This window comes from Sinocyclocheilus anshuiensis, unplaced genomic scaffold, assembly GCF_001515605.1.
Source record: "Sinocyclocheilus anshuiensis isolate Anshui unplaced genomic scaffold, SAMN03320099.WGS_v1.1 scaffold1463, whole genome shotgun sequence".
NCBI lineage: Eukaryota > Metazoa > Chordata > Actinopteri > Cypriniformes > Cyprinidae > Sinocyclocheilus > Sinocyclocheilus anshuiensis.
This window is the reverse complement of record NW_015536784.1, coordinates 277,740-301,750: the sequence shown is the minus strand read 5'-3', so window position 1 is coordinate 301,750 and position 24,011 is coordinate 277,740. Positions and strand designations below refer to the sequence as shown.

General features: G+C 39.6%; 2 protein-coding genes across 2 annotated transcripts in view; one reads left to right on the top strand and one right to left on the bottom strand.

The window, feature by feature from the left end:
* LOC107655711 (tripartite motif-containing protein 29-like) overlaps positions 1 to 6,404 on the top strand; it is a 21,990-nt gene extending 15,586 nt beyond the window's left edge. The window contains exons 9-10 of the mRNA XM_016443291.1: positions 5,544 to 5,580; positions 5,893 to 6,404. Coding sequence (XP_016298777.1) covers positions 5,544 to 5,580; positions 5,893 to 5,962 — 107 coding nt within the window. The 3' untranslated portion in view covers positions 5,963 to 6,404. The remainder of the gene's footprint in view (positions 1 to 5,543; positions 5,581 to 5,892) is intronic.
* A 1,723-nt stretch (positions 6,405 to 8,127) lies between these two features.
* Positions 8,128 to 10,520, bottom strand: LOC107655702 (MARCKS-related protein-like). Its single transcript, XM_016443281.1, has 2 exons — positions 10,244 to 10,520; positions 8,128 to 8,883 (listed from the first exon to the last, which is right to left on the bottom strand). Exons 1-2 carry the CDS (start codon positions 10,313 to 10,315, stop codon positions 8,542 to 8,544), a joined length of 414 nt encoding a protein of 137 aa, XP_016298767.1. The 5' UTR covers positions 10,316 to 10,520; the 3' UTR covers positions 8,128 to 8,541.
* Between the last annotated feature and the right edge of the window lie 13,491 nt (positions 10,521 to 24,011).

The following is a 24,011-nucleotide window of genomic DNA, read 5'->3' as shown; positions in this document are numbered from 1 at the left end:
GTGCACAGCAGTTCTCGGCAGTACAAAAGCAGACTGAGGACATACAGCACATCTTGCCCCGACGTGATCTTCCAGCTGCCACCGTTCTGTCGCGGGCCGTGTCTCAGCCTGCTCGTCGCCGTGGATGCCCTCCTGCGTCCTCCACACTGGCTCCACCCCTCGCTGAGACATCGTCGAGACCAGCGCATCGAGCCCCACGCAGGAGAGTGGCGCCCCCCGTGTTGCTTCCGGCCGTTAAGTCCTCCAAGAAGACGGCAAAGCGGCCCTGACACGGGCAACCCGGAGATGTGGGTGACTACTCTTCAGGAGGTGGCGAGGACAGTGCCGCTCCTTCCCCTGGAGGAGGGCCGGGCGGAGAAGCTTTTGTTTGCTTTTCTTTTGCCAGCGGTAACCACATTGTCAGAGAAAGAACAGTTTCCTTTTTCTCCAGGTTGCAAGGCTCGTGGGTTGACAGTGAGCGACGCACTGCTTCCTCACTCTCACCCATGACGCCCCTTATCACCAGTGGCCAAGAGGTCGCGGAACGCTTCTCTGGCCAGTCCCTCTGGGGACACAGGGAGTTTTGTTGTGATGACTCGGAACGTGATGCCTTCTGGGCCACCCAGCACAACTCCCCATCGCTGCACCACTGTGGGTACGTCGACTGTCCCTTTGGTGCCACTCGTACAGAGTTTAGGAGTGTGGCTTGCGTTGCCCAACCCGTCCTGCTGGCTCATTCGGATGGTGCGACTCGACTACGCAATTCAGTTCGCCAGGTGACCTCCCAAGTTCAGTGGCATTCTTGAGACTTCGTGGCTTTCGGTGACACCTCTGTCTTGCGCGAGGAGATTGCTGTCCTGTTGGCGAAGGATGCAATCGAGCCAGTACAAGGTCCTCCCCTTCGGGCTCTCCCTGTCCCCCGTGTCTTCACGAAAGTTGCGGAGGATGCCGTTGCTCCACTATGGGAAGTGGGCATCAGGATCCTCAACTATCTCGACATCTGGAGATGGGCATGGCGCCACGGTACGCATCGTGTCACCATCACACCGATGTGTCGCCGCCTATTCAGCCCCTGGTCGGACCTTGCTTTTCTACGGGCCGGGTTGCCCTTAGAACAAGTGTCCCGGCATTTCGTCACAACAGATGCCTCTAATATGGGCTGGGGTGCTACGTGCAACGGGCAGGCAGCTTCGGGGTTCTGGACAGGACCTCGACTGCTTTGGCACATCAGCTGTCTGGAGTTGCTGGCAGTGCATCTAGCCTGCCTTGCGGCAGTTCCGGCCGCTGCTGCTGGAAAAGTCATCTGCTGCTGGACAAGGCTGCTGGTACATCAACTGACAGGGTGGTCTACGATCACGTCGCATGTCAACTCGCCTGCCATCTCCTCCTCTGGAGTCAGACGTGGCTCAAGTACCTGCGCGCTGTCCACATTCCGGGGGAGTTCAATCGTGCAGCCGACATGCTCTCACGACAGCTTACTTTCCCCGGAGAATGGGGACTCCATCCCCAGACGGTCCAGCTGATCTGGAGTCAATTCGGAGAAGCTCAGGTGGACCTGTTTGCTTCCCACGAGTCCTCCCACTGCCAGTTGTATTACTCCCTGACCCAGGCCCCCCTGGGCACGGATGCACGGGCACACAGCTGGCCTCGGGCTGTACGCAAGTATGCGTTTTCCCCAGTGAGCCTGCTCCCACAGACACTGTGCAAGGTCAGGGAGGATGAGGAACAGGTCCTGTTGGTTGTGCATTTCTGGCCCACCCGGACCTGGTTTTCGGAAGTCATGCTCCTCATGACAGCCCCTCCCTTGCGCATCCCCCTGAGGAAGGACCTCCTTTCACAGGGGCTGGGCACCATATGGCACCCGTGTCCAGATCTCTGGAACCTCCACGTGTGGCTTCTGGACGGGACGCCCCAGCAGTTCTCGGCAGTACAACAGCAGACTGAGGACATACAGCACATCTTGCCCCGACGTGATCTTCCAGCTGCCACCGTTCTGTCGCGGGCCGTGTCTCAGCCTGCTCGTCGCCGTGGATGCCCTCCTGCGTCCTCCACACTGGCTCCACCCCTCGCTGAGACATCGTCGAGACCAGCGCATCGAGCCCCACGCAGGAGAGTGGCGCCCCCCGTGTTGCTTCCGGCCGTTAAGTCCTCCAAGAAGACGGCAAAGCGGCCCTGACACGGGCAACCCGGAGATGTGGGTGACTACTCTTCAGGAGGTGGCGAGGACAGTGCCGCTCCTTCCCCTGGAGGAGGGCCGGGCGGAGAAGCTTTTGTTTGCTTTTCTTTTGCCAGCGGTAACCACATTGTCAGAGAAAGAACAGTTTCCTTTTTCTCCAGGTTGCAAGGCTCGTGGGTTGACAGTGAGCGACGCACTGCTTCCTCACTCTCACCCATGACGCCCCTTATCACCAGTGGCCAAGAGGTCGCGGAACGCTTCTCTGGCCAGTCCCTCTGGGGACACAGGGAGTTTTGTTGTGATGACTCGGAACGTGATGCCTTCTGGGCCACCCAGCACAACTCCCCATCGCTGCACCACTGTGGGTACGTCGACTGTCCCTTTGGTGCCACTCGTACAGAGTTTAGGAGTGTGGCTTGCGTTGCCCAACCCGTCCTGCTGGCTCATTCGGATGGTGCGACTCGACTACGCAATTCAGTTCGCCAGGTGACCTCCCAAGTTCAGTGGCATTCTTGAGACTTCGTGGCTTTCGGTGACACCTCTGTCTTGCGCGAGGAGATTGCTGTCCTGTTGGCGAAGGATGCAATCGAGCCAGTACAAGGTCCTCCCCTTCGGGCTCTCCCTGTCCCCCGTGTCTTCACGAAAGTTGCGGAGGATGCCGTTGCTCCACTATGGGAAGTGGGCATCAGGATCCTCAACTATCTCGACATCTGGAGATGGGCATGGCGCCACGGTACGCATCGTGTCACCATCACACCGATGTGTCGCCGCCTATTCAGCCCCTGGTCGGACCTTGCTTTTCTACGGGCCGGGTTGCCCTTAGAACAAGTGTCCCGGCATTTCGTCACAACAGATGCCTCTAATATGGGCTGGGGTGCTACGTGCAACGGGCAGGCAGCTTCGGGGTTCTGGACAGGACCTCGACTGCTTTGGCACATCAGCTGTCTGGAGTTGCTGGCAGTGCATCTAGCCTGCCTTGCGGCAGTTCCGGCCGCTGCTGCTGGAAAAGTCATCTGCTGCTGGACAAGGCTGCTGGTACATCAACTGACAGGGTGGTCTACGATCACGTCGCATGTCAACTCGCCTGCCTCTGGAGTCTCTGGAGTCAGACGTGGCTCAAGTACCTGCGCGCTGTCCACATTCCGGGGGAGTTCAATCACATGCTCTCTACTCCCTGACCCAGGCCCCCCTGGGCACGGATGCACGGGCACACAGCTGGCCTCGGGCTGTACGCAAGTATGCGTTTTCCCCAGTGAGCCTGCTCCCACAGACACTGTGCAAGGTCAGGGAGGATGAGGAACAGGTCCTGTTGGTTGTGCATTTCTGGCCCACCCGGACCTGGTTTTCGGAAGTCATGCTCCTCATGACAGCCCCTCCCTTGCGCATCCCCCTGAGGAAGGACCTCCTTTCACAGGGGCTGGGCACCATATGGCACCCGTGTCCAGATCTCTGGAACCTCCACGTGTGGCTTCTGGACGGGACGCGGCAGACCTAAGTGATCTGCCACCAGCGGTGGTAGGCACTATCACTCAGGCTAGAGCTCCTTCTACGAGGCAGGCCTATGCTTTGAAGTGGAGTCTGTTCACGAATTGGTGTTCTTCTCACCGAGAAGACACCCGGAGATGCTCGATTGGAGTCGTGCTTTCTTTCCTGCAAGAAAGCTTGGAGTGTAGGCTGTCACCCTCCACCTTGAAAGTGTATGTTGCTGCTATCACAGCACATCACAATGCAGTGGATGGCCGGTCCCTGGGGAAGCATGTCCTGATCGTTAGGTTCCTGAGGGGTGCCAGAAGGTGGAATCCTCCTAGGACACTCCTGATACCCTCCTGGGATCTCTCTGTTGTCCTGGCTGGACTTCAGAAGGGTCCCTTTGAGCCGCTTGATTCAGTTGAGCTGAAGTTCCTGTCTCTCAAGACAGCGTTCCTGATTGCACTCACTTCCATCAAGAGGATCAGGGACCTCCAAGCATTTTCGGTAAGTGAAGACTGCCTTGTGTTCGGGCTGGCCTACTCTCACGTTGTCCTGAGATCCCGGCCTGGATACATGCCCAAGGCCCAAGGAATACCACACCCTTCCGAGATCAGGTGGTGAACCTGCAAGCGCTGCCCCCGGAGGAGGCAGATCCAGCCTTGGCGTTGCTGTGTCCCGTAAGAGCATTACACATATACGTGGACCGCACCCAGAGCTTCAGAAGCTCTGAGCAGCTCCTTGTCTGCTTTGGAGGTCAGCAGAAAGGGAAGGCTGTCTCCAAGCAGAGATTGGCCCACTGGATAGTGGATGCCATCTCCTTGGCGTACCAATCCCAAGGCGAGCCGTGCCCCCTGAGGGTGAGAGCCCACTCCACTCAGAGCGTTACCTCCACCTGGGCGCTGGCGCCTCTCTGGCAGACATCTGTCGAGCTGGGGGCTGGGCAACACCTAACATCTTCGCGAGGTTTTACAACCTTCGTGTAGAGCCAGTTTCTTCCCGTGTGTTGGGTAACCGGTAATTGTCAGGAAGATCTGGCTCGGTGTCACGCTTACTGCGCCATTCCCCCTCACACGGGGATGCGACCACCTTTCTTCTCCCAGTAAAGTTCCCCGTTTGGCGAACCCTGGTCGAGCATCCTCCAGCACCCCCGGCATTCAGACTTGGTGGAGCAGTCTGACGCCAGGCACAGTACTGGTGTTAGCATGCCCGGAGTCCCGGTCAGCCCCTGTACTGGGCTAGGTGTCCATATGTCTTGATTCCCTACGGGTAATCCCATATGTGTTTTCTTCCACGGTAAGGTTTCCCTCTCGGTAAACCTGTGTCTTCCCTTGACAGATCCGCTCTGTCAGTCTCTTCTGGCAGTTGCTCCAGGTTGTGGCGTTTTCCATAGACCCCTTTTGTCATTCGACTATTCGCTGTTGCTGGGACACGTTCTCGGCTCCTCAGCGTAAAACCTAATGAGTGGATGCACGCTGTCGCCTTATATACCCGTGTGCACGGGGAGTGGCTCAGCATGCAAAATCCACTAGCCAATTCTCATTGGCGTTTTCTCTTAAACTCAGAGATGATTGGGCTCCCAAGTGAGACCCCATATGTCGTTCGACATAACGTCTCCGTTCCATCCATCAGGGAACAAGGGTTACGTACGTAACTGAGACGTTATTTGGTGGTTGTTTATTTGTCCACAGTAAGTCAAAACAGCCTACTTTGAAGATTCTATGATCATAACGGGAAAAAGCTGTAGAAGAAAATGTATACAAAAATGGATACATTTTTATTCATTTAACAGTGTGTAAGGGAAGAAAAAAACGTAGGAACTCAAAGAGACGCAGATTATACATAATTTTATCACTTAATTCGTGTTTGCACTCTTTACCCACTGAAACATGCTTGTTTAACTTTTCTCCCCTGATTTCAGATTTCTGTAAAACAGGGAAAGCAGTATGGCCCAAGACGTAGGTGTATTCAGATATAATGCATGCATATTTGCATTTATTATTTGATTTAGCATCTACTAAATTATTTTATGTTGTAAATAAAAGCTTAATATGGTATGGGTATATAGCTGTGTGTATATCAGCTGTTTTACAGCAGCTTGTGTGAATGTGGCTCATATTTTAGAGCCATTTGTCAGCTTTAAGTAAGTATATTCATTGTTATTAAACAACAGTTAGCATACATGCACATTTCTTCTGATTTAGCAACTATTTCTTATTCTTATTTCTTATTTTCTATGTTAAAGCTTACTCCTAAAAATATGATTGCAGGTATCGCAATGATCGGACGTATGATGGTTACAGGTACATGTCTGATGATGATGATGATCTCTATGGATAGATGGAGATGTTTCCACTTATCTCCTGATGACACTTAAAAGCATGTGGAACTCATCATTCCTTCATAGAGTACAGTGAAAGGTCAGAGTATTACAGCACAAAAAAATTGGAGATGATGTGCATCTAAAGGACCTTGTTATAATATTTAGTTTATTAGGCTATTGTTGATTTTTGCTTCCCTGTACATATATGGTTTTAACAAACTATTATTCATGGGGGATTGTATATATTATTATGGGGTTTGTGAAACCAGTGGGCCATGTACCTTTGAAATTTTTCTGTCATTCAGCAACATAGTACATTAAAAAATATTAATATTAAGCATGAATAGATTTACACACAAACAACAACATAATTTACACATACACTGTGTAATAAGAATAATACTGTATCATCTACATTTTTTAATTAATTATTTACAGGTTTTATCTGTGGGATCATATTTTAACCACCTTTATTTCATTTTTTATTTTGATTTCAGTAGTAAATAGACAATCATCATCATCATTCAAATTATTTGATAGCTGGCCATAAGGTGGTGCTATAATATGTGAACTTACTGTATATTTTTACTTGAACTTTGCAGAATATAATATAATTTGTTGCATTCAAGTTAGGCTAATGAACTGTACTACTTGGTTGAAGAATTGTGTATAATTATTAATTATTAATTAACATGATTAAAATACCTTTAATTGTTTATTTAAAATTGCTCCTGTTTTATTAAAGCAGTTTGCGTGTTAAAGTGAACATGTCTTGGATAAATCACATTCAATAACAATGAACAAAAGTATCCAAATGCATAAGAATGTCAGCACACACTGAGAACACATTAGTGAATGTATTTAGTGATTAGATCAAAATATTTAGACATAATTTACTGCTTTATTTAGTGCTGATCAAATATAAGTTAAAGAACAATAGCACACTATATTCATCAATTTAGACAAAGTGATCAATTTGGTGTGTTTTTGGCATGTTCTTCATAGTGGGGGGAAAAAGAGAAGAAAGGAACGAGATGAAGGTGAGTAAATGACACTTTTAGGTATTTTGGCATCTTAAATGGGACAGACACTTCATTGCTGGACAGACACACCGGCAGCCATATCACCCTGTAGCCCAAGACTGGTTACCCACTGAAGCTAAGCAGGGCTGAGCCTGGTCAGTACCTGGATGGGAGACCTCCTGGGAAAACTAGGTTGCTGCTGGAAGAGGTGTTAGTGAGGCCAGCAGGGGGTGCTCACCCTGTGGTCTGTGTGGGTCCTAACGCCCCAGTATAGTGACGGGGACACTATACTGTCAACAAGCACCGTCCTTCGGATGAGACGTTGAACCGAGGTCCTGACTCTCTGTGGTCATTAAAAATCCCAGGACGTCTTTCGAAAAGAGTAGAGGTGTGACCTCGGCATCCTGGCCAAATTTGCCCATTGGCCTCTGATCATCATGGCCTCCTAACAATCCCCATATCTACTGATTGGCTTCATCACTCTGTCTCCTCTCCACCAGTAAGCTGGTGTGTGGTGGGCGTTCTGGCGCACTATGGCTGCCGTCGCATCATCCAGGTGGATGCTGCACATTGGTGGTGGATGAGGAAATACCCCCTGACAATGTAGAGCGCTTTGAGTGCCTAGAAAAGCGCTTTATAAATGGAATGAATTATTGCAATTACCATATTATTGATTACATTTAAACCTGTGACACTTGCTCCTGTGGAACACGAGAAGATATTTTAAATAATGTTGGACCTCACTAACTGTTTTTTATGAACAAAAAACAGTGAGAAACACCTTTTATCTTTGTTTGTGTTCCACGGAAGAAAGAAATGCATACAATACTGGGGTGAGTATATTAAGACATATTTTACATTTTTGGGTAAACTTTGCCTTTATTGATGTGATGGAATGAATTGCCCTGCAAAACCTCGCCTTTTAGTTTCTTAATGTGAATTTACATTCCCAATCAGATTAGACAGTTCATCATTTTTTTGTCTGAATTTAAAAGGTCTTTTTGTCTGAATTTGAATGTCAGCTAAACATGCATAATTTTTACAATATGCAATATTAATATAAGATGTTCTTTGTGCAGATGAAGTTATTTGATATTGTTTAAATAATGTTCTTACAAAAAAAAAAAAAAAAAAATTCAGAAAAACAAACAAACACGGGGGTCGGTCAAACATTTATTTGGACTAATCGTACAACATCTTATTAACACCTGGAAATGTTAGCAAAATAAAGAGTCAGAAAATGTATGTACAGAGACTTAACAGAACAAAAATATATATTTAATAAAAGCAGTGGTTTAACTCCCCTTTGTCACAAACTTTGAAATGTGTAGCTGGATCTGATTAAAACTGTAAAACATCATTAAAAACAGACTAAGACTAAAACCTATTCACTAGCCCAGATCTTCTGGCACCCTTCAGGGCCAAAAAATTGGAATGTAGAGCTATTTAAACACTATTAAAAAAGTTTTTTTTTTTTATTTATTTGTAGTTTTACATCGTCCCGTAACCATCTCCTAAGAGGACAATTTGTCATTTCACTCATCAGCCCTGAAAAATCAAGGATCGGATGAAGTTTAAAGAGACAAATGACTGAAAAGTCTGTGAATAGGGAGCCACACTCTTCCATCTGCTGCTCTTCCTTCGCTTCCCTTCTTGTTCTTTTTCAGGGAAATGCCCTTGAATTTGAAGGAGTTCTTCAGTGAGAATTTCTTTTTCTTCTTGGTTTCCTTTGCAGCTTCGCCATCAGATTTGGCGGCGTCACCTTCGGTAGCAGGAGCGGCTTCGATGCCATCTCCCTCCTCCGTCTTGGCGGCCTCCTCCTTGGCAACCTCCGCGGTTCCATTTCCGTCTGCTGCCACGGCTTCTCCATCTGGCTTGGTGGATACGTCGCCATTGGTTTTCACATGGCCATTTTCCTGAAGAGAAAAGCAGAATGAGAGAAGATAAGCCAAAATGCATGCTGGCACACACACAGTCAGCAGAAAAGCAAAGGGGTTATGCTTGTAAATGCTTGTTTTTATAGTCATAGTAAATATTAAATGCTTGCTTTCATAGTATAGTTTATAGCACAATATGTTAGCCATATTTTCACAGCATATACCACTCATTTGGATCCAAAACCAAATAGACTACTTTTAATTCCTTTAATTGATATGTACCTCTATTTTTGTTTATAAATAAATATTAAAATCACTAGTTTAAAAAAAAATCCCAGTATTATGTAAACCTCAAAATACAGCAATATTAGAAGAATTGAGATTTAAAGCTCAGCCTGCTCATCACTGTAGTGCCTAAACCTTAAATTAAGACTCTGAGGATTGCTATATTTAATTACGTTAAAGACAGAAGCAACACCCAGAAACCCAAAAGCAGGAGTGCATAGTAATTACACACTACGTCCACCAGAGGCGATATTGATCTACTAAATATAATCCACTGGTTAGAAAACCAACCACTACCAGAGAGAACAAAGAAAAGGGAGACAGCAACCCTAGAACGGTGTTTAAAACAACACCTCCCTCTAAAACACCTTTTTTCTTGAATTTCAGAAATTCGGACAACTAATCATTCAGATGATCTATCAACCGGGCACTGTAGCCTTGAGTTACGGTAACTTGCTCTGTTCAAGTACTGGGGTGTTTAAATCACATGCATAAAGATATGCAAAATAATGCATTGAGTTGATTAATAAAGAAAAGAGCTCTCGTCTTGCATATGGAGGGGGAAGGGCGCATATGCATTAAGGGGGATGGGTGGAATGATTATTAATGAAGTACCAAAGGAATGGTCCATGCATTCACACACACAGACAGACACTCACGCATGCATTGCATTGTTTGCAGATCAGCAGAAGCGCTCTGCATCATTTGCATGCAGCTCTGCAACCTTTTGTTCTCAAATTCGGGTTACTGCCAGTTTCAGTGCCAACACACGACCACAGAGTGCTTGATAACTAACTAAACTAACTAAAATGTGTTTGGAAAAGACCTATTTTAAAAAAGAAATAAGAGAGAGAGAGGTTTGAAACAGATTTTCCAACTTAAACCCTCAAAATTAGAAAAAGGTTCAACACAAAATCATCCTTGAGAACTGATGATATAGTAGCCATAACCAATTTGTAAAAAGTTAATTGTTAGATAAATGGGATTATGAAAAGGCATATATATATATATATATAGAGAGAGAGAGAGAGAGAGAGAGAGAGAGAGATAAGATCCCATTCCGATATATCAAAACACTGGTAGTTCAATCATAAAAGTGCTTGTAGATCCTCACCTGGCCATTGGCTTTATCAGCCACGGCTTTTCCGTCCACTGTAGCTTCACCTTTAGTCAACTGAGCACCCATCCCTCCTTTGTGTCTCCTTCAAAGAGTTAAAAATGAAAATAAAGGCAGAAAAAACCCTGAGGGTCCTTAAATTCAAACCCACACTGTAGAGACAGTAAGCGAGCGTTTAGATTCCTGGCGTGTTTTTTAATGTGCTGTGCTCAGCAGACACAAATAAAGGCTGCTTTCTGGTAGTAAATCCACACGACTCTGCGGGGAGAACAGACTAAGAGTTTCACAGCTACAAGTGTGAGTATTTGTCTGTGTGACTCCACCCAGCAGCTACGCCGCCCAATCTGCACAAGAGGGCTGGAGCTTCATCTGCCCCATTCAAACACACCACTACATACACTCCAGTAGATTACTGGATCTGAAGCTTTACAACTCTGGATGGATGGACTACTAATATTAAGGATTTTATTGATGATTTGAAAAGTAAACTTCCACATCCTCTTCATATGTCTTAATATCTGATGAAATATAAAACAAGTGAAGGAATTAATTGAAGCGAACATAGGAGTGCGTTTTAAATAATTTAATTACTTTGGGATAAGGATTTCATTTTTGTCATGTCTGCAGTAATGTCTAACATGAAAAACTGGCAATTAAGAAAGTTTCCTCATTTTTGCTTTATCTAGGCAAAACGTTTCAGACTAAACATGTTTAAACTCAGGTTTACTTGATTATCCATACATAATTTTTTGGAAAAAATCATGTTAAAATGTATCAAATATGATACATCAGACCTTCAGGGAATGTTTATTTGTTCATCTCTCAATCATCAGTGTATTGCATTGCATTATGTGTTCTGAACCTACAGAGCTTTGATCATAGAAGTAAGCATTTAAATATATTATTGGGAACTGCAGACAACTGATATTTATTATGTGTTATGTAAGTATAAAGATCTCATTGAATTTCTCGTCAAAATGCTTTAAACTAAACATGATTTCTTGAAACTTTTGTTGTAATTGTTAATAGATTTCTAAGTTTTTCACTTATCATTTCCCATCCTTTTAGTCTTTTGTGAACTGATCCCTTTAACTAAAGCCAGTTCTGTGATGGCATCATCACACAGGAAGTGACATAATTTTGGAGGGAAAACATCAGCACAAGCATTAGTGAGTATTAGCAATGCATTTAAAGGATTCTGTGATGTTTTGTTAGCTGTTTGGTGTTAGTTGGTTTGCAGAAGCATCCTGTAAATTTAAAGTAAAATTGGTTTGATAATGTCAACATTTCAAAAGATAGTTAAACTCTCAGTCCCTCACTGAGCAATGGCTATAATGTTAGCTCTCTGTTTCCATTCTGTTCATTTTCTTGCCGTTGTGTAAATAGTCGGGCTGTAATTAAATTGCCTGAGCTGGACCATAGCATATTTCTCAATGTCTGCTCTACAGTTTTATAGAAATATCAAATACAGTATTACAGGAATGAGCCATTTTAATTTTTTACAAAACCTTAGTACAAGTAAAAGGTCTTTCAGTATAATTTTAAAAACATCCACCTGCAGGTTGTGGTACACATCTTTTTGCTGTTAAATCTTTACTTGTTTTTATAAATTAAACATGAGAATAACATTTATGTTGTTCGTAAGATTTCAAGATGAACATTTACTAGACCGAAGAAACCATAAATATATTTTTTTAGAAAAATCATGTTAAAATGTATGAAATATGATCCATCAGGCTTTTGAGGAACGTTTACTTGTTCATGTCTCAATAATCAGTGTATTGCATTGCATTATATGTTTAGAAATTACCGCACGTTGATCATAAACTAAGCATTTAAATATCATCTTACTAAGACATATTATTTGGAGATATAGAGAGACAACTAATATTTATATGCATTTTATGTAAATAGTCTGTAAAGTGCTACTGTTATAAAGATCTCATTGATTTACATTAAAAGCTATCAGAATGTCATCTTATTTTTTTGGCCATATGAATATCAGCATCTGCTTAGGCTCTGAGGGAGACGACGTTCTTTCTGTGCTAATCAATATTGTATCACAGACACTGTTGATAGAGCTTAACTTGTCCTGAACCCGGAACATTCCTGTAGCAGCACAAGTGCTGGAATGCCACATGGTTTTTATGCCCCACCCAGTGCTGTAAGGATGACATGCAGTGCCCCGACCCCCCGCCTCCGGTATGTCAGGAATGTGTTAGCCACCCAAAGATCCCTGCTGTCATACAGCACACCATGATCTTCACACAGGGAAATGAGCTCCGGGGCTGCTGAGTAATTCACCCCCATGGCCTGGTGGGTGGACGGGGAAACTGAGGGGATAGGTGGAACAAAATCCTCTAGAATGGATTTTGTGTGTTCCTCAGAAGAGAGAGAAGGAAATGATTCCTTGCTAAATTACAGGGAAATTTTATAGAAAAAAATGACATGAACTTACACAGAACATATTGTGAACCCAAAATACGACTTACGTTTATGCAGCTTAATAACATCTACTTGATGTTGAGAAATTTGACCCATCCAGTCACAGTGAGATAATAAAGAAGAACTAGGTCAGATACGCTATGTGCAAAAGTTTGGGGTTGGCATTTTTAATGTTTTGTCGTTTTTGCTCACCAATGCTGCATTTTTTTTTTGGGGACCAAAAATACAGTAAAATTGGCAAAATTGTGAAATATTATTACAATTTAAAATCACTGTTTTTTATGTAATTCATTCAGCAAATGGGAGATGTTTGGTAAATATGAACTTAATTTTTGGTCTGACTAAGAATATAGTCAAAGGCAGTCCTTTTTGGGCTGAACTAGTTATGTAACTAAATTTATTTTTAAATTATTTAATTAATTTTAAACAGTGCTAATGTAGACAGATTCTTACCACTCATTCATGACTAAGTGAAGTGTGTGTGTGTGTGTGTGTGTGTGTGTGTGTGTGTGGACTGTTCTTTAGAATAGAGTTTAAATTAGAATAGATGGATGGAGGTGGAGGGGAGGAACCTTTAGAGAGAAAAACGGAGTGTGTCGATATGTGTGTGTAAGAGAGGGAGAGACAGCTGTAGTATGGATGTGAGAGCTGCAGTGTTAGTGGGTCAGTGTGCCAGCTGCAGTCTAATCATCTGCTCTCTCTCTCTGTCACACACACACAGACACACACACACACACACACTCTATCACACACTCCACTCATATTCTTTAAAGGAATAGTTCACCCAAAAATGAAAATTTGCTAAAAATCTATTCACCCAGGCCATCTAAGACGTGGATGAGTTTGTTTCTTCATCAGAACAGATTTGGAGAAATTCACCAATGGATCCTCTGTAGTGAATGGGTGCCGTCAGAATGAGAGTCCAAACAGCTGATAAAAACATCACAATAATCCACACAACTCCAGTCCATCAGTTGACATCTTGTGAAGTGAAAAGCTGTGTGTTTGTAAGAAAAAATATCCATAAAGACATGTTTTTTTCTACTTCAAAAAGTTGCTTCCAGCTATAATATGCATTCTATACAAAATATTGCTTTCTACAGAGAAAAAGTCTCATCTTAATCAGGAGAGAAATGTGCATAGATCAAGCACTGTTTACAAGAGACAACCGTCCAAAACAGCTCTAAACAAATATGCAGGTGGATTTTGATGTGAGAAGACAAGAGGAGATGGACTTTTTCACTGGAAGATGTGTTATTATGGATTATGGACTTGTGTTTTGGCCAAAAGTGAAACATCTTAATGATGGATTTGTTTCTTACAAACACAAAGCTTTTCACTTCACAAGACATTAACTGATGGACTGGAGTGTTGTGGATTACTTGTGGATTATTGTGATGTTTTTATCAGCTGTTTGGACTCATTCTGATGGCACCCATTCACTGCAGAGGATCCATTGGTGAGCAAGTGATGGAATGCTAAATTTATCCAAATCTGTTATGATGAATCATCTACATCTTGGATGGCCTGAGAGTACATTTTCAGCATTTTTTGGGGTGAACAATTCCTGTAAGTAATATGCAAAGGGCTCCAAAAATATGAGACTTCTCCTGCAATATTTTCACAACAACTTGACTAAAAAAAAAAAGAATTTTCAGAATGTTTTAGTATTTATTGTATCTATTTTGTTTTGATGACAGCTGTATCAACCAAACCTGATAATCATGTCCTCCAGCATGATTTGAGATCCAAAGAGCATGACTCATTTACTTACATTTAAATAATCGGTTACACTTTATTTTTATAATCCACATTAGACATTCTACTAACTATAAAAAATTTGCAACTACTTGTCAACTAACTCTCATTAATTTGCAGCATTAATTTCTCAGCTGCTTATGTAAATCATATCTGGTGTTCTTTAACAGTTCCGTCTACAGCAAAACTGAAAGTGTGAGTTTGTGTATGTTCTTGCAGACTGAGAGCCAGTAGCACAACTGCTTTACAGTCACACCCTCCACAGCCATAACAAACACAATCGTCTCACTATCTCTGTGCTCTCGCTGTGTGTCAGGCCCTGTGCTTCTTTACTACCTCATTTCATTGCAGTCATTCTGCATGTTAATCCATATGTAGTCTTGCACAGCTAGACCACCGACTCTCAACATAATATTTTCAACCACTTTGCAGCTTATTTCAATCAAGAACTCTCCATAGAACCCCAAAAATATTTTTATCTGGCCAAAATATATTTTAAATATGAAGCTCAATAAAATATGTTTTTGAAACAGAACATATATTGAATTCCACTTTAATATACCAATATATATTTCAAAATGTATTTCAGAGGCAAGAAAATTAATTTTCATTCTTACAATAGCCTACAAATTTGCTAATGTGGATGGAATTGTTGAATTTATTCAAATGCGCTATATATTTACACGTTTTGTGGACAACATATACATTTTTTCTTTAAATGTGACATGTGAATGTATTTTCTTGGATTTAAATTTATGGAAGGTTAACTATATGTTTAAATGCATTTAAAAATGTATTTATATTTTTAAAATATATTTTCAATATACAAAAAAAAAATATTGGTAGAGAATATATATATAAATATATTTCGAAACATGTTTTGGCATTTTGTATATTTTTAAATATATTTGGGGAAAAAAAAATATATGTATGTATGCATGTATGTTTGTTTGTTTGTGAGCCATTTAGGAAAGGGTTTCTAAATCACAATAATAGACTAGCATGGAAACCATTGTACAGAAGCACTAGGCTGAACATTTACAGAAAACACAGAACAAATGAGCAGAAAACATTTTGATGAGACAGAAGTGCTGGCTCTTTCCCAGACTCCTTCAGCTCATTCTCATTCTGTTCCAGTTTTAGGTTTTCACTGATCTGCTGCTGCTCTCAGGTTGCCATAGCGCTGCGTTTCTGTTAGCGTGTACAACAGCGTGACCCATTTTTCACCCCCCGCCCCCCATCATCCCTCGCCCTCAATAACCCCTCTCTCCCCTCCTCCAAATGACAGAAACCCTTCCACACTCCTGTTTTCCTCATTCACTGCTCGACTCACTTTTCCCTTCACCACATGTGTGAGATTTTACATTTGCTACTCATTCATGCCTTTATTTTTAGTGAATGGTGATGTTTGAGTAAAAATGACTTAAAATGTGCACTCTTAGCTGAATGGGTAATTTGACTAAAAATTAAAAATAAAAACAATCCATTATCGGCATAGAGTAATATGTTTTTAGACATTACGCTGCAAAAAGTTGTAAAACAAAGACTGTTAGATTATTCACAATGTATTACAAGAAAAGACTAATTCAGTTATTCTTCTTTAAAATGTCATATTCGTTGTGTTCCTTTTGTAATTATTTGTGAAATTTACTAGCAATTGAAAACTGTTGCTACACCAAAGATTTTTCAGTGTACATATAAACCTTTCAAATCAGACCTAAATCTGATTAAGTGATGCCACAATTTCAACTAAATTATTATTTTATTTTATTTTATTTTATTTTATTTTATTTTATGTCTTAATAACATTTTCAGATTTTCAGAGTTTTTTCATGAAGCAAAATGAATTAAGATACTGTTGTTTTCTGAAAAAAATTCAAAATTAGGTTTTTGTATAATAAACTAGGAAAATAAATAAACTTAAATCAAAGATAATTTTTTTTTTTTACCCAACTAGCAGATTTTATTGATTGATTGATTTATTGATTGATTGATTGATTTACTTGTCTCTGAGCTAATTGTTTTGGTTCATGACTTTTCATTGAATTTTTTTTTTTTTAATCGGATAAATCAATAATGACTTTTGACATGTGAATTCAGAAATCTTTACATAAAAGTCTTATGAACACGTTTATGATATTATATGGTGTTTTGGTTTCCTTGGGAGCTTGAAAGTCTCCATTCTTTGCAATTGCATGGTAAAGAGCGACCAGCCCAATGAATTAAAATCCAGAAGATAGAAAGTCATACAGGTTTGGTTTGGAACAACATTATGGTGAGTGAATGATTTTTTATTTTTATTTTGGGGTGAACTAGAGTGAACTTTTATGTTGACTTGGAACTAAAGAGTTTATACTGTACAGCAGATCTCTCTCTCTCTCTCTCTCTCTCTCTCTCTCACTCTCTCTCTCTGTGTGTGTGTGCGTTTAATAATCTGATTATGATTTCATTGCATAAGACATTCATGCATATGAACCAAAATAAGAGCTGATTTATAAATCAGGAGCATAATCACAGGATTTACATGACTGGATTACACACACACACACACACACACACACACACACACACACGCTATGTAGTGTCCGGCTAGACACATCTGGTGCCATTTGTCTTTATGGCTAAAAAAAGTTTCAAAGCAGGAAGTAGAAAGACATCCTGGGTTTTATCAGGGCAGCACGTCCTCTTAAAACACACACACATTCAGGATGTATACTATAATCCCAGCTGAGAAAAATATGTTCTAAGAATGTTTCCTGAATGTTAGCTGAGATGCTACAGACGCCATAACTAGAAGGGCTGCATCAAAAATACCTTTACAGCAGCAATTTTGGCATCTGGCAGCATTCGGTAATTTGTGGGAAACCCAGAACTGTGAAACAGAGGTCAAGTTGAAAATCTAGACATCCCTCGTAAATGTCCAGCTTTCAACATATCCTGTGTGTGTGTGTGTTTGAGTTAAGTTGGTAAAATCACATGAAGAATGTGACGTTTTGGAGTTCAGCTATCTGAAGCGTGATGTGTTTGATAGTGGAGCAATACATGAACTCTTTACACAACGGAAAAAAATACTTGCCCCATGTTATTCAGTCAGACTGGGTTATAGGAGTTACATACAGCTGATATTTGACTGAGCAGAGTTTGTGATAAGAATCACAGATGAAGGAAAACATATGAACTACTGCTGTTTGTGATACTATCCCCTGTGAAAAACAGGTGTGCTTAATTGTATTGTATATTGAATGTGCACTTTTAGTGTACTTTAAATCTTAAAAGTATATTAAAAACTAGCAGATTATATAATATTAATAATATTAATATGAAATAAAGGGCTACTTAGAGACACTTTCACGACTGTAACACACTTAAGTACACTTTTAAAAAGTGCACTTTTAAGTTTGACTTTAAAGTGCATTTTAATAATTGTTTTAACAATCTATTGTCAAGCATACTGAATCTTGATAAACATACTGAAGCACATTTGAATGAATTTTAATTGTATGTTCTTAAATATTACATTGAAAGTTAAGATTTTTAAAACCATACTAAATTACAGCTTCATCATTACAAACGTGTTACTAAAATATATTTAAATACATGAGTATTTCAGTAGAAATGACATTAAAGTATATTTTAGTTTAACATAAATGTTTATCAGTACATTTGACAGTAAACTTTAACCATATTTCAAATACAGAAGTAATAATGATGTATTCAAGTTTTACTTAAGTGGGTCAAAAAACCTAGGATGACTTGAGGGTGAGTAATTTATGGGCTAATTTAAATTTTTGGTTGAATTAACCCTTTAAGTTCAAATAAATGCATTTAATATAACTAAAGACTTTAATTCATTTTCATTTAATTGTTAGTAACATGTAATTAAGCGTCCAAAAACTTTGCATTCAGTTTGCACATATTATTTTAAAGTATATTATTCTATTATAGTGTGTGTGTGTGTGTGTGTGTGTGTGTGTGTGATTTCTGCTTCTCTCAGGAATGTCTTATCAGGTTCTAAACATTTGCTGGAATAGACGTGTTCACACATGAATCTGTCATCTGAATCACTGTAGATCAGCATCAGTGACATCAACACTGACATGCATCATTCACAAACGCTCTTCATGCATGTTTTCACACATGTTTGAGTGTCTTTTTACCTCTGAAGATATGACAACTGCAGGAGAGGATGCCTGTTTTACTATGTTATTTGTAGTACAGTAACAGTAGTGTGTTGGACAGACTGCTATTATACAAATTGTGCACTGTACGATAAAGTTCACCTGAGTTCAGAAACCAACTTTGAACGGTGTTGATGTCTAAAACTGTGCATTTCAGCCAGTCAGAATTAATCTGAAAGTCACGAGAGGAAGTGATTTTTACCACGGTTAAAGGTTGCTGCTAGGCATGATGTGATATGTGATCTGATTGCTTTTATAAAAGACACCAATGATCAATAAATATTTGTGTATTATCATTATTCATCATAAACAATTCCTTTGCCAACGTAATTGCCTAAGCTTATTGTTGGATGTTCTGTAGCAATGTGCTGCATTAATATTTAATGACAACATTTTAAATAAAATATTTAAATATTACATTTAAATATTTAAAATTATAGATTTATTAAAAAATACATATGTTTAATATTTTAAAATCTAAATATTTAAAATTAAATTGTAATAATAAAATTAAATTTAACAAATAAACATACAAATTTTATTTGACATTGCTTAATTATGATGATGAAATGTAAAAATTTAAATATAAAAATGTAAATAAACATTAATTTAGTTTAATAGATTGATTGATTTAACTGGGGTGCATTTATACACAATTATAAAAAAGTATATTATAAAATAAAAATATTATATTTATAAATTAAATGTATTTTTTAATTTTTAGGACCATTTAGGAAAATGTTTTTTTCCAATTATTATGATTAATTAATTTAACTTAATTGATTTTACTTTGATTAAAATGCAATTTCACGTCATGACCTGTAACAGCCTTTAATCATGGTAAAATCATGTGTCTGGTTTTGACTGACCCCTGGGAGAGATCAGAGGATGCAGTTTAAACAGAATCAAACCAGGCTGTCCAGGAAATGGACACACACACACACACACACACACAAACACTGTAAATGAGCATGTAGAAGGTAAACGTGCTGGTGTGTGAGTTGAGCTGACGCAGATGGCGGTGGGTGTTTGGGGTGTTTCAGTCTTGAGGTGGGGTGTGATGACAGAGATGTGGTGGCTTTTATTACGCTGAGAGTCATTCAGGAAATTAGGTACTGAATTCGAACTGCTCTGAAAATCAGACACACTGCTCTAGAGACACGTGAAAGTCAACATGAAATCAAAATGCACCTAATTCACTCTCCTAAAAACACATTCATGGTCTTATTGCTGACAATTCATCATTCCATGGTATTCCAAAGGAAAAAATGTTGGGTTTTCTAATATTTTATCATAATAAATAACTTATTGCACCTCTGAAAAGTCATTTTAAATAGCTAGTTAGGTGTTATTTTAATGTTACAGCAATAACAGAGCATTTTAACAGTACTCAAACTTGGATCATTACACAAATATTTGAATAATATTGTAATAATCAACCTTGTGGAACATAGCTCTCTCTCTCTCTCTCTCTCTCTGTCTATCTCTCTCTCTCTCTATATATATATATATTAGAATTTTTACATAATTATTTTAAGACCACTGTAATTTAAGACTACTGTAAATTAGATGAAAATATTTTTGCCATATAAAAGAGTTGAGATAAAATAAAATGCACATTTTTGTGAAAATGTTGCTTTGGTAACTAACTGAAATAAAGTAAATACTAAAATACTACATCTCCTCCTACACCTTTTTCCATTGATTGTTTTACTCTGAAAAATATCATATTATGGAAGTAAAATTGGATGTGGGTTCAGTTTCAGTTTCATGTGGTTTTATCTCAGCTGAGCTCTTTTTTGGCTAATAGTGATGTGCTAGATGCTTTTCAGTCTGGTTTTAAGGCAGGACACAGCACTGAATCAGCTTTATTGCGAGTTTCCAATGATTTGTTACTCATTGCAGACTCGGGTAGTCGAGGAGCTTTAATTATGCTCGACCTTAGTGCAGCTTTTGATCTAATAGATCATGATATCCTTATTAAACGTTTAAGAGCATGTTGTGGGTCTGAGAGGGACTGTTTTAAAATGGTTTTCTTCTTATTTGAAGGGACGATCCTTTTCAGTGAGGGTTGGGGAATTTTCTTCCTCTTCAGTTTCTATTGACTGTGGAGTACCTCAGGGCTCCATTTTGGGGCCTATTCTGTTTTCACTATTTCTGTTGCCTTTAGGCCTTATTTTTTAAAAACACAGTATGTCTTATCATCTTTATGCTGATGATATTCAGATTTATTTACCTATTAGATCTGGTGGATCAACTTCTCATTCATCTTTGTTATTATGTCTTGAGGAGGTGAAGTGCTGGTTAGAGCAAAATCGCCTACAGCTAAATGCGAGTAAATCTGAAGTAATCATTTTTGGGCCAAATAAGGTTGACTGTGACAAATGATGTGTTAGGTACATGGACAACAAATGTGCAGTCCCAAATAAGAAATCTGGGTGTCATTTTTGACTCAGCTCTAACGTTTGATCATCAGATTAAATGTGTGGTGAAAAGTTGCTTCTTTCAGTTGAGGACTATTGCAAAAATTAAATCCTTTTTGTCTGTTGCTGATCTTGAGATAATGATTCATGAATTTATCTCCTTCTGTTTGGACTATTGTAATGCTCTTTATTTGGGAGTAAGCCAATCTCTTATTTCAAAATTGCAATTGGTCCAGAATGCAGCAGCGAGGCTCCTTACTAGCACAAAGAAAAGGGAGCATATTACTCCAGTTTTGGAAAAGCTGCATTGGCTTCCGGTTAAATATCGGATTCAGTATAAGGTGTTGCTGTACGTTTTTAAAGCTGTCCATGATATGGCCCCAGAATATATTACGGACCTGATTCATATGAACTCTGGTAGACCTCAAAGATCATTCAACTGCTTACTGCTCTCAGTTCTGAAAACTCACCTTAAAACTAAGGGGGATCGTGCATTTTCGGTTGCTGGCCCACGACTGTGGAATACCCTTCCACCTGACATCAGATCTGCACCCTCAGTTGATGTTTTTAAATCTCGTGTGAAAACATACTTGTTTTCTATGGCTTTTAATTGTTGACTTTTGGAAGATGTAAATTGTTTTAATTGTTTTTCTGTTTTTACTATTCTTGTTTTGTTGTGTTGCTGTACAGTCCTTTGGTCTACTCTGTAGCGGAAAGGGCTCTATAAATAAAAGTAGACTTGAGACTTGAGACTTTTTCACACAAACAGATCAATGTTTTGATGCGACAGAGACACGGTATTTATACTTCCATGGAAATCAAGCGACTAATGTCTCATTTATAGTCATCGCTGCATATTAAGCTGCTGTAGATTAAGGTATTTTAACCCTGAAACAATGGCACTCTTGAGCTTTCATGTGTGGTGTTTGTATGAGACATGGAGCCTCTGGGATTCATTGTGTTATCTGATGGCCATTATCAGAGGTGTGAGTCAGAGCACAACACCATACAAACCTCAAGACCCACAGGTCAAAGGTCAGGGGAGGGCTTGATATTTCACACAGCCATTACAAAGACCTGATCAGTCAATATAAATTCATTTTGTTGATGCTTAAAAATAATGATTATTTATTGTCATCGATTTATTAGCATTCAGTTAATTAATACAAATAAAAATATTTTAGCAATTTTGTATGAATAAAAATAAGTCGATTTTTAATTATATATTTAATATAATTATATCAGTATCAGTTTTATATCAGTAAATTAACACAAAGAATAATATTTTATCAACAAAGAAAAATATTTTGAATATCTAGAAAAATATTTTTTTAATTATATGTTTTAGAATATAAAAAAATAATACCACAATACATAGACTCAAATATCAATATTTACAGAAACATTTATTTTAATTAAATATTTTAATATACATAAATGTTATGTAAATATTTTCCATTATGTGAATGAACCTGTGAATCACTGACTTGAACCAACAACTGATTCAGTGAATCAAGACCAACTCTATCTCTATTTTTGCTACTGAAGTTAAAAGATGCTATTAAAACATCTGTTTTAACTCTCCAACTTATGAGTCAGATCCAGCTTGATCCAGAAACATAATAATAATAATAACTCGCACACATTAAATTAAAACATTAAATCAATCAATCAATCAATCAATCAATCAATCATAACAATTCACAATGTTTCTTATAGAGTGAACATTCAACAGTTTGATATTTCACACAGTCTTCATAAAGACCTGATCGGTGAATATAAACTCATTTTGTTGATGTTGCATCCTTAAAAATAAAAGTTCCTTATTGGCATTGATGTTTCCATGAAGAACCTTTGACACCCATGGAACCTTTCAAATCCACTAAACATTCTCTATAGTGGGACATTTTTCTTTAAATGTTCTTCACACTCAGAAAAAAAGGTTCTTTTAGGAACTGTTCACTGAAAGGTTCTTTTGAGAACCAAAAATGGTTCTTCTATGGCATCACATTTTGACAAACATTATGACAAACACATTTTGATCTGACACTAATGATCGCCTGTCTCTTGATCTCTCATTCATTCTCATTCTGTCTCCACTGTTCATTCCACACATGCCAGTGTAAATGACAGGCACGGATAAGAGGTGTGTGTGTTTGTGTGTTTGTGTGTGTGTGTGTGTGTGTGTGTGTGTGTGTGTGTGTGCCCATCCTCCTTAAGATGAAAGATCAGGGTCATCGTTCCCAGACTTGCAGGAGCCTCACCAACCATCTACAAACCTCTTAAGAAAATGTGAGGTGTTTGCCCATCACAATAAGTGGTTCACAATAAGTGGTCCACCCTCAGGTTGTGGTGATATCAAGGTTTCCTATCCTTACTAACTAACCCTAAATAGAGATGCTTGTCTTAGCAGAAGTACTCATTTAGACATTGTATGCTGTAGTTGTAAATGTCCTTGTCATAGTTCACTGTCCAGGCCCAAACCATCCGGCAGCTAACAGGAAATCCTCTCCTGACAGGAAGTGACACAGCACACGAATATGAAACAGGAAATGCACCCTGTGTTCACTCATTCACCAATTCATAGTAGTTAAGCCAGGGCTGGGCAGTATAACTAAAGGCAATTATATCCATATAATAGTTAATATATAATATTCTAAACACTTTAATGGCGTTTACTGCATATCTTTAATTTGTTCAGAATTGCCTTAAAAATCAAATCTTATTTCAACCATTTTTGGTCATTTACATTTGGACAAGTAAAAAAAAAGTAAAAAAAAAATAAAATAAAAAAAAAAAATATATAAAAATAAAAAACTGAATTAAGTACATTGCATATGTATTCATACCCTTAACTAAATATTTAGCTGAAGCACCTTTATAGTCTCAAGTCTTTTTTGTTTGACGCAACAAGCTTTGATCATCATCATTTGGCGATTATCTGCCATTCTTCACCTCACC